Below are 13,429 nucleotides of genomic sequence, written 5' to 3'. Positions count from 1 at the left end.
TGGCCATTCAAGGACATCAGTTGTCGGATCCGGACGCTCAAAGATCTTGAGCTCTGCAGTTGATAGCGCCTGCGATGAACACATTCCGTAGACCAACTAACGCACACCTACAAACAATAAATGAAGTATAGCACTCCTGAACAAGTAGATTTGTTAAGCTCGACCGAAGCAACCCTTTGTTGACAAGTATGAATGGTAGAACGGAGTGGACTTGACGATTGGATCTTGTAAATGGGTGATGGGGGGAAAAATCAGTTGGGAGTTCGCCAGGTCTAGTTACCGACCCTGAGCCATACGGCCACAAGAAAAATAAACATGCCATTTTTTATACAACTCATGGCGATTGAATATGACCACATGGTACTTTTATCTATAGGCAAACAATGAAAGATCCCATGAATCCACAAAACCCACAACGCGGTAACAGCTACCAGCAACGCTTTGCATGAACACTTCCAGATAGAAATATATACACTGGATGTATCGAAGCTCATCATACAATGTACAATCATAAGCCCTTATGATTAACGTGACATAAACATGAACCACATAACGATGAAATAAAATACATAGGCAACATGGCGACATTGCTTAAATGACTTGCGACTTGAGAACTGAAAATGTTTAGATGAGATGTTTAGATCTATTTAGAGTTAGTTTTCCTGATTTATATTACTGCACTCCAGTTGCGACCTGCCTGAAGTACTGCCTGAGGTAAGCGACCTGCCATAGGCCCAACCCCAGCAGGGAGAAGAGTGTTCCAATAGCAAAAAATTTGACACGAGCGTTAGTCGACTCATTAGTGTCACGCAACCTTTGCTCGCGTTGGCGCAGATAGTCCATTTGCGTAACTATCTCGTCAACCGACTCCTCAATTCGTCGCAACTCTAGCTCCATGGGCTTCAACTTCTCGGTCTGACCGACCGCGTTCCAATCTCTCGCGTCGGCTCCAATATCAATATCTAAGTCGACCTCTCGGTTGAGGCCATAGCTGTGAGCTACACAGTTATGTGAGTTTCTATTTCAATGCATACAAAAAAATCAAAGAACTTACAGTTTTGCTGGATATTTTCGAAGCACACATCGAATGCCGCATTAGCGTGAGCGGTAAACGCCGTCCGTGATTCACCTACCACGTCCTATACACCATTAGTTAGAGTATGGATTAATGAGGCCTCAAGCACGCCATCTGTACCTTTGGTCTGCCGTATTCATTGCCAACTGAGTCCATTATCTGACACATCATTAGTCTATATGATGATCCACGCGACGATCACACTGTTGAACATACGGCCATATTCAGCACCTGACCATCTCCCTTTTTTCCATTGGTCTTCACGTTGACAACAACCAGCGAATCCTTTGAAACGAAGTTACGGATGCAACGTGGAGTCACTGACCCGGCAGGTTGCGCGTTGACGATCATCTTCAACGCGCGCACTGGCGTGGCCACGTAGCCCAGGAGAAGTACAACGAGCAAGATCGTGGAGGGTAGACGCAATAATGCCCGTGACCTCATAATAGTGTTCTGTAAAGTAAACCTGCTGATACACTTGATTATCTTCTGTGGCCAGCAATCGATGATGCCAGTGGTTCGTAGAATTACTTGCGGAGTATGATGTTGCTGCTGTGCCTAAGAGTCTGTCCAGGAAGAGACGGTGCTCACAATTAACCCTAGCCCATATGCATAGGCTGATGGCAATTTGTCACTGCGGTTTTCCTTCTCGTGACATTCCCCTGAAAATTGGTGGCCAGCGTAGATATGAGCACGTCCAGAAAATTCCTCAGTAGCAAAGGCAGCCTCAATAATATCGCAGGATTTTTAACTGACATCGCAAAATATAAATTTTGCTGGTTACCGAATTTGCGCAATACGATCCCCACGGACTCCGCCTGCTCTCTTCCGGTGTAGCTCAATTAACTCCTTCTCACATTCCAATAATTGTTAAGTTTTGTACCAATAACAAAGGATTGAAATGGTATGTGCGACAGTTCCCGATCATATCTAGATCCGACAACATAAAATAACACTAATTAATTATCTTTTAGGCCACTACTCTTCGATCTATTCGCGGTGTTGTTCCCCTACTCGACAGGATCCTTGTCCAGCGTATGAAGGCCGAGGCCAAGACTGCGTCTGGTCTCTACATCCCGGAGAAGAACGTTGAGAAGCTAAGCGAGGCCAAGGTGCTCGCTGTTGGCCCTGGTGCTCTTGACAAAGACGGCAAACGCATCATTCCCAGTGTTGCCCCAGGCGACAAAGTTTTGATTCCTCCCTTTGGAGGCAGCACGGTTAAGATTGGCGACGAGGTATGTGTTGAGACTCGGCAAGAATGTGGCGAAGTTCTAACATTGCTGTTCCAGGACTACCTTCTATTTAGAGACTCAGAGATCCTAGCCAAGCTTACAGATGAGATGTAGGAATATGGATACAATTGTATATAAGTGAGGTTAACCAAAAGGCGAATGAGGACTTAATGATTTTCAGCACGCGATATAACAAAAGGCAATTACTACGTTGTTGCACTTGTGTCCAGCGTCATTTGTAACGACGTCCGTGCAATATTTATGTAATTTATAACTTTGGATGTGACGCATATTCTTAGATTTAATACTAAAAAATATATCCCACCTCAACTCGACTCGTTCCACAACATTAAGGCACGTTTCATTTACCGTGTACGATAAATAGTTTTTGATGTTATTTGCAGTGCATTAACGCGTGTAGTCGACATATTTCCAATAGATAAATACATGTAAGAATGCAGTTGTGGCCGAATGTATGTGATTATGTATTAGGACATTAGACTCGGGGTCAGGGAAGGTATTTTCAGACGCAGTTATGCAACTCCGTCGACTCTCTATAAATCTTGCCTCTGGCTTCAATTAAAGCTGTCCTCTTGAGCCATTTTTCTACTGGAATATATGAATCGTATAGGAGAGAAGACGCACGTTGTCAAGGCCCTGCCCCACTTCGTCGCTGCTCGTCACGCGGTATTTAACCTAACCCAATGCGTAGTCGAAAAAGCGGTTGGGGAGCCGCAACAATTTACAGTGGTACCGAAGGCCATCATTCACTTGTAGCGACACGTTTGTTGTGACAGATTCAGTTCCAGTAAGCTTCAGATAAATATCCAAAGAGCGAGACGATTTGCTCCCTATGGAAGGCATTTCGGCGGCAGTAGATCGAGTTGCTATTGTAGACGAAAGCCTCAATAGATCATTTATCTAAGCCGCAGCTTGGTGGTGGACACATCTACAGATAGAGGAGGTATCGCTTGTCTGAATGGACTTACTGCGTTTAGTTCATTCTTTATTCCGTCAGAATCTTTATTAGAGTCAGTAGTCATGTACCCCTAGTGACGCACGACTGAAGCTGAACAATTGCTGTGGCAATCATGTTAAATATCGTCGCACAATTGAGGGCATGGGATTGGCGGCTCGCCGTTCTCTCCTAGTGTCTGATTTGATGATTCCGGGATGTGTTGTCGAATATCGACCATCCAGGATGACATCGGAGGAGGGAGTTTGACAGATGAATATATATTGGTGAGCTTAATAGTAAAGAAGAGAAAATTCTATTTCGACAATGACATCGCGGCTTCTATTGCGGGAACATTACGCTCAACTAGCCCTCTATATTAATGCAGCAAAGTGAGGGATTGGGCATGGGTCTGGAAACGGTCAATTCAGGTTGCTTGGTTTGAGGGACTGCAAAGTTTCAGATTTTGGTTTTTTGTATGGAAGTGGATTCAATAACTTGGTCTTGTGCATCCGATAACAAGGCAATAATGGCTTGTGAAGAAGTCTTGCAGTTCCGAGAATGATATCATGCTTACGCTCTACGACAGATGACGAGATAGAAATTCGTCGAACCGTCTAAACCGATATGCTAGTGTAAATTTAGCTGGGCAGCAGTTTCTCGAAGTATGAAACATAAGGCGACCGGCAGAGATGTCTATTCGTTTGAAGGATCCTATTATCCCCGATGACGCGTGTGTCTAGATTCAGGAAGTAGATACGCGACGGAGCGATTTAGATTACGGCGCTGATATTCAGTCGTATGTGATGCTCCGCAATGTATCTAATATCTTAATGCTTCGAAATATATTTCTGAAATTTATTTTCCGACAATTTACCCAATAGATCCAGTGTATGTGAGTGTCTATTCTCCCGATATACCCGATATTCAATATATATTTACAAATCTGGCATTCTCAATGACTCACTTCGTTGAGTCTGCACTTGAGTTTGCAACAACTTGAATATTTCGCTGTTCTGCCACCTCTCCGGCACAGTCCTCTGTGGATTATCGGTAATCCAGTAGTAAATATCCCAGTCATATTCATCCAAAAACCGATCATACTCTTCCAACTGCTCCGCATTAAAACTGTTAAGGTATGTCTTTGCGAATCGGCTGAGCAAAAGGTCCGTTTCCAAAATGCCGCGCTTTCGACTCTGGTAAAGCAATCGCGCACGTTTATGTTCTATACTCTCGCCAGGTCGTGGTAATGGTTCAATTTTAAACTCAATCTGAATATCTTTCGGACCTTCTGACGGCTTTGTTGATTGTTCGTTTCTGCGGATGAATGTGGTGTGCAAGGCTCGGCTAGCGACGGATGGAGTTGACCAGTAGGAAGCTCTTGTCACAGTAGTTCCAGCCGCGAACGCCCGAAATGACGAAATGCGACCTATTCTCATAGTTGAGCACGCTCTCTATCGGATAACTAAAATTTATAGCAGATTTGTTGGAGGTAGAAATCCCAATGGCGAGCTGGAATCGCGACCCGAACACGACCCCAACCCTAATAACCAGTTTGATTATCATCGGGAATTCGTCGGCAAACCGGCTGTTCATTTTTTATGCATCGACGATGGACTCTTCTCAGCATATAGGTCGGCCTACAGATCGGCCACAAGTAGTGTCTACGCATGGGACTTTGAGAAATAAGTGACGGCTCAGCGCTTCTGTCGGCGCGGTTATAACAGCAGATTCGCAAGTTGATGTAACAGTCAGTGGGTCAGATACGCGACATATTGATACTCAGAACGGCATGTGAGTCCAATACGCAAGCTTGTAAGTCTGCAGACATTGTCACTAAAATCTATAAATTTGATTACACAAATCCTACGCCTCTCACGCCTTCCGCCCGTATCTCATATTCCAGGACTTGCCCGCAACCCACATACGGCGAGAAAACCACCTCAATGGTTCGCTTGGATACCTTTCGTTTAAGTACAACTCTTTGCGATACGCAGTTGGTCCATATCAATCCCAATGCGGGTACTTTGAGCTCGTGAATCTCGCCAGATGATTCGGCAACCAACCAGTCCCATCCCGAAAAGAATCGTGACTGATAATCAAGATCAAAAATATCAATTTCAAACTCCCTAGAGTCTTGAAAATCTGCGGACAAGCTAACATCTGCATCGTTGCCGAATGCCTCCTCAAATGGGTTCGCAATCCGAGTCTCGTCCTGCGATAGCTGTGACGATATCAATGTCGCGGCTCCGACATGGTTCTCGACGGTCATATTCTTCTTCGCAAACTGATCTCTTATTTGATTTGCAACTGCTATTGCACATCCGCATTCAGTTGCTAAATTTCGTAGTATTTCCGCGCATTGAATAAGCTCATTTCCCCTCTGGTATAGGCTCGTTCTACCTTGTTCGCCGTGTTCTGCTCGATAATGGCTTGCAATGCTATCGAGGGCAATGAGCCCTATATTTTGCGTGCGCACTAGAAATGGTAATTGATACCGTATTACATGCTCTTGTACCTCCAAGTCTCCGCATGTAATGTACAGAACGTTTTCGGTTTTGAGATTCGATACTTCGTCAGGATACCGTTTCCGGAGATGAAACAGCAGTTGGTTCAACCGTCGCGTCTCAAGTCCTGATTCTGTAGATATATATACTGCTTTTCGTCTTATTCCGCCATGTATGGGTGACAGTTGTACTGTCAAGCATAATTGCATTAAAATATGTGACTTGCCGACACTACTGGATCCTACAAACTCAGTGATACAACCAGTGGCCAGTCCGCTCCCGCCGAGTACTTTATCTAATAACTCATCACCAGTTGATATAAATTTTTGTCTGTCCATAGCCTCTAGCAATGGCGTAGGTGTTGGCGGCATTAACTCGCGCATAAGAATATCGAGAAATCGACGCAGATCTACAACATTCCGACCTGTGCGCTTTGCGAGTGCATCGAGTGAGAGGGTGAGGAGATCGCTGGTTGTCAAATTTGCTGTGTCAATTGACGACAAGATTGAATTAGTTAATTCATTATGCGAAAACGACGGACATATATGCGAAAGATCGGTCATCCTGTGCACATTGGCGGTAACTGCAATGATGATTCTTCTTGGGAGCGAGACAGCTAGCCGGTAAGGGATCTCCTCGCCCGCGCGACGCGTTGGCTGAATATGGAGCCTTATCAACAAACCATGCGCGTCAGGCTCGTTCGTAAAATATATGAGCAATTGACAAATGGATGACATTTACTATTTCAATAATTACACATAGATTTAAAGTCATGAGTTTTACTATTTTCGGAGCATGTAAGAATTAAGCCGGGCAAACAAAAATTGATTTCGTAGCAGAATCAGATTTAGGAACCTTCAACAATCTCTAGATCAAGTATCCTCCTATCAAGTTCCGCAATAGACTTGCGGCCCAAGTTTGCCATTGTAATATCGGCATCTGCCAGAAGACACTTGAGCACATGCTCCACCCCTTCTTGCCCACCAAGAGCAAGGCCGTATATGTACGGTCGCCCGATAAGAACTGCATTTGCACCTAGCGCTAACGCCTTCAGAATATCTGATCCTGTTCGTATTCCGGAATCAAACATGATCGTCAGGTTGGACTGTCTCACTTCTTCATCAGCGGTAATTTTTTCCAGCGCATCTAGCGACGCGATAGCACCGTCTGTCTGTCTACCACCGTGATTAGATACGATAATTCCACTCATTCCATGCTTAATGGCCAGGTGTGCATCCTCGACGCTTTGAATTCCCTTCAAAACAATAGGACCATTCCAGCTATCACGTAGTAATTTGAGATCTTCCCATGTCTTGTGGGTTCCAGAGTACACTTCCGCAATCCAGGCCAATGACTTGAAGACTTGTTTATGGCGCCACAACAGAGCAAAAAATAAGCTAATACTACCTCCAGATTTCTCTATCAGCAATTTCAGTTTTTGGAATATAGATAGCTTTGGCCCCGCAAGTTTATTGCTGCACTTCTCATTGAACACGGGATCGTTAAATCCAATGGCACAGCCTTCGCCCCAAATAAATGGTAGATACGATTCGTCGAGATCAGCAGGTCTGAATCCTAGAGAAAATGTGTCCAGTGTCACGACAAGAACCGAGAATCCTGATATCTCCGCGCGTCGCAATAGCGAGACTGTCAACTTGTCGTCCTTTGGCCAATATAATTGATACCAACGATCTGGCTTGGTGAACTCAGTACCATCCACAGATACGCTTGCAGCTGCATGAGCTTCTGCAACGGTCTCCATATTCGTGCTTGACGCGGTCGATAGAATAAACGGGACATTTAGCTTTGCAGCTGCCCTTGCAGACGCGACTTCAGCTTGTCGATGAGCAATCGACTGCACACCAATCGGTCCCACAAGAATAGGTGACGGAAACTTCTTCCCAAAGAGCGTTACTGATAGATCACGCACGGTTGCGCCGGAAAGCACATGTGGGATAAATCGATATCGCAAAAAGGCGTCAAGGTTGGCGCGCTGCGTACGGCCCTGACCCGCTGTACCATAAATATAGTTGTAATTGCGGGATGGCATGCAAGCCCGAGCTTCTGATTCCCATCGGGATGAATCAGTAAACAATTTCGGTGGAAGAAGCGCGCTGTAGATTCGTGTTTGGTAGCCCGCCCAGCTCGGGTAGCAAGGCTCTTGAAATTGCATGGTTGCTGGCTACACTAGAATGGAACACGATTCATCACAGAACTGTAATTCCGGTGTCTTTACGTAGTAACATGTGTTGTCAATCGAGCATCAGGCTGTACTGTCAGGCGCAGAGCTAAAAGACAATTCGATTGTTGACCTGGCTCAGCTGTGGCCTAGGGTTTTGTCATGATTTGCCATAAGTAGTCCAGTAATTAGTGTACGCGCGACGCGTCGAGAGACATCGAGACGCGCATTAGTTGCTGCCACTAACTAATAACCGTCTGCTGCAAAGATCCTGCCATATTTTACATGGAGTTTACGACATTCTAGTAAATGCCATTCAAGATGTCTGACATGGAAATGATTATTGATAATCCACCGGCGATCACACTCGACAAAGGAAAAGCGTCCGCCGTGAGCGCCTTGGGAAAAGTGGATGACAATTTGCCATGGTAAGATCGCCATCCAGAGGGCCTCTATGCTACGCCTAACGCTTCTACAGGGTCGAAAAGTATAGACCGAGTAATCTAAACGACGTTGCTGGTCATGAAAGCATTATATCGACAAGTACACAAATTCTGTCCCATTGCTGTTGATCAAACCTAATTGGTTCACAGTCCGAACGTTTATATCTTCTAATAAAGTCCCGCATTTGCTATTCTACGGTCCACCTGGTACCGGCAAGACATCCACGATATTGGCGATCGCAAGGGAAATTTATGGCCACAATTTCAAAAACATGGTCCTCGAATTAAACGCCTCAGACGAGCGAGGGATTGACGTCGTTCGCGACCAGATCAAGACTTTTGCATCAACTCGCCAAATGTTCAGTAAAGGATTCAAGCTTATTATTCTTGACGAAGCGGACGCTATGACCAACGCTGCTCAAAATGCGCTGCGACGGAGTATGTTATTCTTGTAGGATTCGGTTTTTTAGTGGTTTCTAACGAAAGCCAGTCATGGAAAAATATACGACACACACGCGGTTCTGCATTTTGGCAAATTATATCCACAAGCTTGCGCCCGCGATCCAGTCTCGCTGTACCCGGTTTCGATTCTCGCCGATCCCACAAAGTTCGATCCGTAAACGTATACAATTCGTGATCGAGAAAGAAAACGTCTGTATTTCTGACGAGGCTTTCAATGCCTTATTGTCTCTGTCGAAAGGTGACATGCGTCGCGCTTTGAATGTGTTACAAGCGTGTCATGTTGCGCGGGACGATTCGGGGGCTGAAGGGATCCCGGTCTCGGAAGAGGACATATATGAGTGCGTCGGCAATCCCAGGCCGGCTGATATAAGACTGATAATGGATACAATAATGAGCGAAGAGTGGGGAACTGCATTGAGAACGGTCAGAAAAATTAAACAAACCAATGGGCTCGCACTTGCGGACATATTGCAGGGACTATTTGAGGAGATCGAACGGGTTCAAGTTAAACCAATAACTAGAACGGAATGGGTTATGGGATTAGCTGAGATTGAATACCGCCTGTCCAGTGGCGGCTCAGAGAATCTTCAGACGAGTGGTATGATAGGGGTTATGAAGAGCGGTTTAGAATACGAGCAGTTGACGTGCCCGATTAGGTAATCTGTATATTCACATATGCACATGTACCATATAGAAATTAGCATAATGTATTGAGAACTCTAGTTTCTAATATTTACAGTAAATTCCATGACACCGAAAATACACGAATACCACAACAAAAAAAGTCTCAGGGCCAATAAAAATTGTGTGGATCAGTAGATCTGCAGTATCTACATCACTATGCATTTGTCCTTATCAGACGAATTCTTCTTACTCGACGACGAAGTCGCAACAGGCCGACTGCTTGAATGGCGACTAACATTTCCCGACGACGACGCATTGGATGTCCCTGGTTGGAACTCATTTAGTAAATCTCTTGCTTCTTGACCGTAAGCCGCATGTACCATAAGCGGCTTGGATGACCTTCTCTCCGAAGTACTCCCGGCCGCACTCCCTCTTGAGCTCGAACCGTGTTGCGAGGGCTGTGTTGGCGCAAATTGTGCTGTACGTTGTGGATACGAGGGGTTGGTCCGCCGATCTGCTCGGCGTGCTGAGCGGCGTGCGTCTTCCTCCTCTCGTCTAGCTTCTTGAAGGGCCAATTCTCTGTCTTCCTTCATTTGTAGCTCTATAGCCAGCGCATAGTCGCCATCATGATTAGCCAAAGGGATTGTGGTCCGGCGGTCGTCGTGGCTATCGACATGGACTTGCGGTACTTGGTCCTTCTTGTCGGGTTCCGAATCGCCAAACTCACTTGGTACGAACATACCGTTAAAGAACAAGCTACTTGATCCGGTTAAATCATTCAAGGACTCCCAAACTATATTTTTATGGCTGCTGAATCCGGCATCCGTTACCAGCATGAATATCTGTTTGGAATCTGGATGCCGATATACCGTCGAAAAATGGTCATTCCTGAAAAACACCGCAAGCGATCCTGGCAATAATAATTCTGACAGGAAGCTGAGACCAAATGTAGTAAGCTGTGTGGCCGTCTGGTGTAGAAAATGTTCTATAATGCGACCGTACTCCATCGTTAGTAGTTCGTTGGCAGTTAACGGTTCACCCTTGTCCAATTTCGTGGATAGCTCCGACATGGCAACTAATATACTCTGTGCTCCTTCATATGAAGCTGCTTTCATTAGAGCGTTGTGTACGTAGCTGTCATCTGGATTTGAAACCCATCCATGAACCAGGTCGACTTCGAACGCTCGGAATAGGGCCAATTCCTCTGACTCCTCAAACGTACCGTCAAACCGTGGATTGATATTTAAACCAGTATGTAGGCTTGGTAGTAGTGATAAGACATTGTTGACATCGGTAATTTCTGCAACGTTTGAGCTTAGTAAGAGATCGCCGAGAAGCTCAAGGAGATACAAGGCATTAATTTCGGTACGCGTAGTTGATATTCGTGATAACGGAGAATCCTGGCCAGGTGGTGTAGAGAGAATCAATGTGTTCACTAGCGCGAGTAGAGGACATGGACCGTTTTTGTTCTGCAGGACGATGGGGGACTCTCGTGTCTGGCCATACGGATCGTACCACTTAATTGACTTGACTTTGAACACGCTCGACTCGAGAGAGGGTTGTGTAGCTCTCGAACTTGTCTTTACTGGAGCCATGGTCTGTGTTGATGATATTGTTTCTTCATTTGTTTTGGCTTGTAGCTCGCTGTCGAAAATATTATTGGCTGCAGCTTCAAGGGTAACTGTAGCAGACTCTTCCGGCCCAACCTCAATATTCGCCATTGACTCGGTAACATTTACCACAGTCGATTCTAGATGCTCCGTAGATGTACCTGGAATTGTCGATGGTGGAAACCGCTCTTCCAATTTTGACCGATCACACGGAACAATTACGGGCTCTTGTTCAGACTTAGCAGTCGTGCTTTCCACGCAGGCAATTGATTCGGAAACCTCCATTGATACTTCCACCTCACTCTACATAGCAACATGTAAATATTAGCATACGTTCATACTAAACAAACTGCTAGGACCATGGCTATATAACCTACCACATCGGCGTGAAATTGTTCCGGACCCGAAACAACGATTGGGGCCACATTGTCATCCTGCCGAGCGCTAATATCTGCAGATTCAGGACTGCTTTCTTGATCTTCTGTCTTGGAAACATATGACTCTTCCATCATCTGAAATATGACTAGTCGCGAAAGAAGGTGGGTATAAAAGCTCGGCTGCCGAAGCCTGGGTAGTGAGGAGATATGTAACTAGATACGATGCCCGATACAGAATTCCGGGGAATAAAACTCTATTATTCTGGTACAATTTCTTCCGCTAAACGTCTTTAGTCGCACTTGTGCACAATCTGAGGTTAGCATCACCTTTAAGCATTGAAATGAAATGATATTTTACCAAAGCTATATGCTACGCCAGCACTGTAATCGCCAATTTGAGTCTATGATCGACTGCTGCCAGTCCGTTTCCGCTTAGGGAGAAAGCTCACAGTTTACTCTTTGGCATTTGTAGCAGTCGACGAGGAATCGCTAATTGGGTATTGACTCGAGCTTAAGCAACGTGTGGGTTGCTAACCCTAAAACTTCTCTCCATCGACGATTCATCATACATCGTCGGAACCTCCCCCCCCCAACTCCCCTCCCCCTTCTTTTGACGAGGCTGGCATCACCAACACCGTGGATGTCATCATAGTGCGGATTCGAAGCCAGCGGCCGTTGCTTCAAATTGTCGAACCCACCGTCTACGCCTCCAAGCCGTGAGGCCGTGGTTCTGATGAAGCGCAGCAAATCGTCTGCCTCCATCAGAAGGCGCCCACGTCAGATTGTTTCTTCGTCGAGTCTCTGGCAGTTTCAACCACCACAGCCGCCTTTTTACAATCACCCGCCCGCTGTATGTTGTAAATACTTGTGTGATGACAAATTATATTGTACTAATTTGTCAACACCAGCCTCTAAAAAAGCCTGCGAGTAGTGCGTTTTCGTCAATTTTTGCTTCCGGGCGCAGTTCACCTCGCGCACTAATTACGCGCACCCCTTCGACAATCTCCGAGTCTGACACAGATATCCCCGAAGGCGATAAACTTGCCAAAGAATCAGATGTCACCGTAGGCGGTGACGCCGTCCCTCCGGAACGCGAATACTTCGGCTTCGCGCTGTACGTTTCCAGCACATTTGCATTCATCGTCTACATATTATGGGCATTTCTGCCTCAATCTGTTCTGCATAGTTTAAAAATATACTATTACCCTTCGAGATGGTGGGCACTTGCGGTGCCATCTTTTATTGTCATGCTAGTTGTGTACATATATGTTGCGCTCATGAGCTACAATGTCGAGGTCCTGACACCGGAGTTAAACCAGCTGTGCACAATTACCGATGAGTACGCCGTTATCTCGACAGATGACAAGTATTTGTGGAAAAGCTCGGACGGGGTCTGGGATTTGCCGATAGAGTCAGTGAATTACGTTTTATACGCGGATAGGCATGGTGACGAGCAACGAGTCAATGGGAATGAGTAAAACAATGATGGCAATTTGTATAATAGTACGACGTATAATAGCGTTATCTTTCTAATTTCGTCTACCTCATTAACCTTACATCGACAGCGCCCTGAACCGGCTGTTCAGGCTTGAATTTGAAATTAACCATGCAAGGAGAGCATTCACTGACGGTACTGTTGTGAGGGACCGTTATGGCACTCTACTCCGCATGGCCGACTCAATGGCCGCTCAAAATCCCAACTATCGTTGGCAGCATTTTAATGACCTAACGCAATAGTCAGCTCGCAAGTTGCCTTGATCATTACAATCAGTATTCCCACCCTGGCAGCAACTTGGCCCGTTCCCAGACAAAACCCTAAACTCAGTGGTTTAGGGTTTATAGATAAAAAGACGGGAACTAATTAATAAATGGGCAAATATCAAAAATGGCCACCAAACTTTTCATAATATCAAAAATAGCCATTTCGGCAGTACCCTCCCGTACCCATAAAATAATTTTTACACT

The 13,429-nt window shown here is 45.5% G+C and overlaps 8 protein-coding genes across 8 annotated transcripts; 3 read left to right on the top strand and 5 right to left on the bottom strand.

Annotated features, from left to right (window-relative positions):
• Positions 1-624: 624 nt before the first annotated feature.
• V1513DRAFT_460322 (emp24/gp25L/p24 family/GOLD-domain-containing protein) lies at positions 625-1,426 on the bottom strand (the record flags this gene model as incomplete). Its single annotated transcript, XM_066899826.1, has 5 exons — positions 625-643; positions 698-998; positions 1,055-1,139; positions 1,196-1,234; positions 1,292-1,426. The coding sequence occupies 5 exons, from the start codon at positions 1,424-1,426 to the stop codon at positions 625-627; spliced, it is 579 nt and encodes a 192-aa protein (XP_066751488.1).
• A 369-nt stretch (positions 1,427-1,795) lies between these two features.
• V1513DRAFT_451337 (chaperonin 10-like protein) lies at positions 1,796-2,814 on the top strand. The gene is made up of 4 exons (XM_066898947.1): positions 1,796-1,979; positions 2,050-2,310; positions 2,365-2,679; positions 2,729-2,814. The coding sequence occupies exons 1-3, from the start codon at positions 1,977-1,979 to the stop codon at positions 2,419-2,421; spliced, it is 321 nt and encodes a 106-aa protein (XP_066751487.1). The 5' UTR covers positions 1,796-1,976; the 3' UTR covers positions 2,422-2,679; positions 2,729-2,814.
• Positions 2,815-4,092: 1,278 nt separating this feature from the next.
• Positions 4,093-4,744, bottom strand: V1513DRAFT_451334 (Flavinator of succinate dehydrogenase-domain-containing protein). The gene has a single exon (XM_066898946.1). The coding sequence runs from the start codon at positions 4,699-4,701 to the stop codon at positions 4,201-4,203; it is 501 nt and encodes a 166-aa protein (XP_066751486.1). The 5' UTR covers positions 4,702-4,744; the 3' UTR covers positions 4,093-4,200.
• A 346-nt stretch (positions 4,745-5,090) lies between these two features.
• V1513DRAFT_451332 (DNA repair protein-like protein rhp57) lies at positions 5,091-6,387 on the bottom strand. Its single transcript, XM_066898945.1, has one exon. The coding sequence runs from the start codon at positions 6,330-6,332 to the stop codon at positions 5,118-5,120; it is 1,215 nt and encodes a 404-aa protein (XP_066751485.1). The 5' UTR covers positions 6,333-6,387; the 3' UTR covers positions 5,091-5,117.
• A 119-nt stretch (positions 6,388-6,506) lies between these two features.
• V1513DRAFT_451330 (FMN-dependent dehydrogenase) lies at positions 6,507-8,038 on the bottom strand. The gene has a single exon (XM_066898944.1). The coding sequence runs from the start codon at positions 7,940-7,942 to the stop codon at positions 6,617-6,619; it is 1,326 nt and encodes a 441-aa protein (XP_066751484.1). The 5' UTR covers positions 7,943-8,038; the 3' UTR covers positions 6,507-6,616.
• A 142-nt stretch (positions 8,039-8,180) lies between these two features.
• V1513DRAFT_404568 (P-loop containing nucleoside triphosphate hydrolase protein) lies at positions 8,181-9,605 on the top strand. Its single transcript, XM_066895587.1, has 4 exons — positions 8,181-8,376; positions 8,427-8,491; positions 8,542-8,829; positions 8,882-9,605. The coding sequence occupies exons 1-4, from the start codon at positions 8,258-8,260 to the stop codon at positions 9,511-9,513; spliced, it is 1,104 nt and encodes a 367-aa protein (XP_066751483.1). The 5' UTR covers positions 8,181-8,257; the 3' UTR covers positions 9,514-9,605.
• On the bottom strand, positions 9,545-11,953 carry V1513DRAFT_451325 (uncharacterized protein). The gene is made up of 2 exons (XM_066898943.1): positions 11,465-11,953; positions 9,545-11,390 (listed from the first exon to the last, which is right to left on the bottom strand). Exons 1-2 carry the CDS (start codon positions 11,597-11,599, stop codon positions 9,684-9,686), a joined length of 1,842 nt encoding a protein of 613 aa, XP_066751482.1. The 5' UTR covers positions 11,600-11,953; the 3' UTR covers positions 9,545-9,683.
• Positions 11,771-12,997, top strand: V1513DRAFT_404561 (PIG-P-domain-containing protein). The gene is made up of 2 exons (XM_066895586.1): positions 11,771-12,314; positions 12,373-12,997. The coding sequence occupies exons 1-2, from the start codon at positions 12,198-12,200 to the stop codon at positions 12,940-12,942; spliced, it is 687 nt and encodes a 228-aa protein (XP_066751481.1). The 5' UTR covers positions 11,771-12,197; the 3' UTR covers positions 12,943-12,997.
• The last annotated feature ends 432 nt before the right edge of the window (positions 12,998-13,429 follow it).

The sequence above is a fragment of the Lipomyces chichibuensis genome (genome assembly GCF_038497645.1).
Source record: "Lipomyces chichibuensis strain CBS 12929 unplaced genomic scaffold V1513scaffold_40, whole genome shotgun sequence".
NCBI classification, from domain to species: domain Eukaryota; kingdom Fungi; phylum Ascomycota; class Lipomycetes; order Lipomycetales; family Lipomycetaceae; genus Lipomyces; species Lipomyces chichibuensis.
This window is presented reverse-complemented; position numbering and strand designations above follow the sequence as displayed.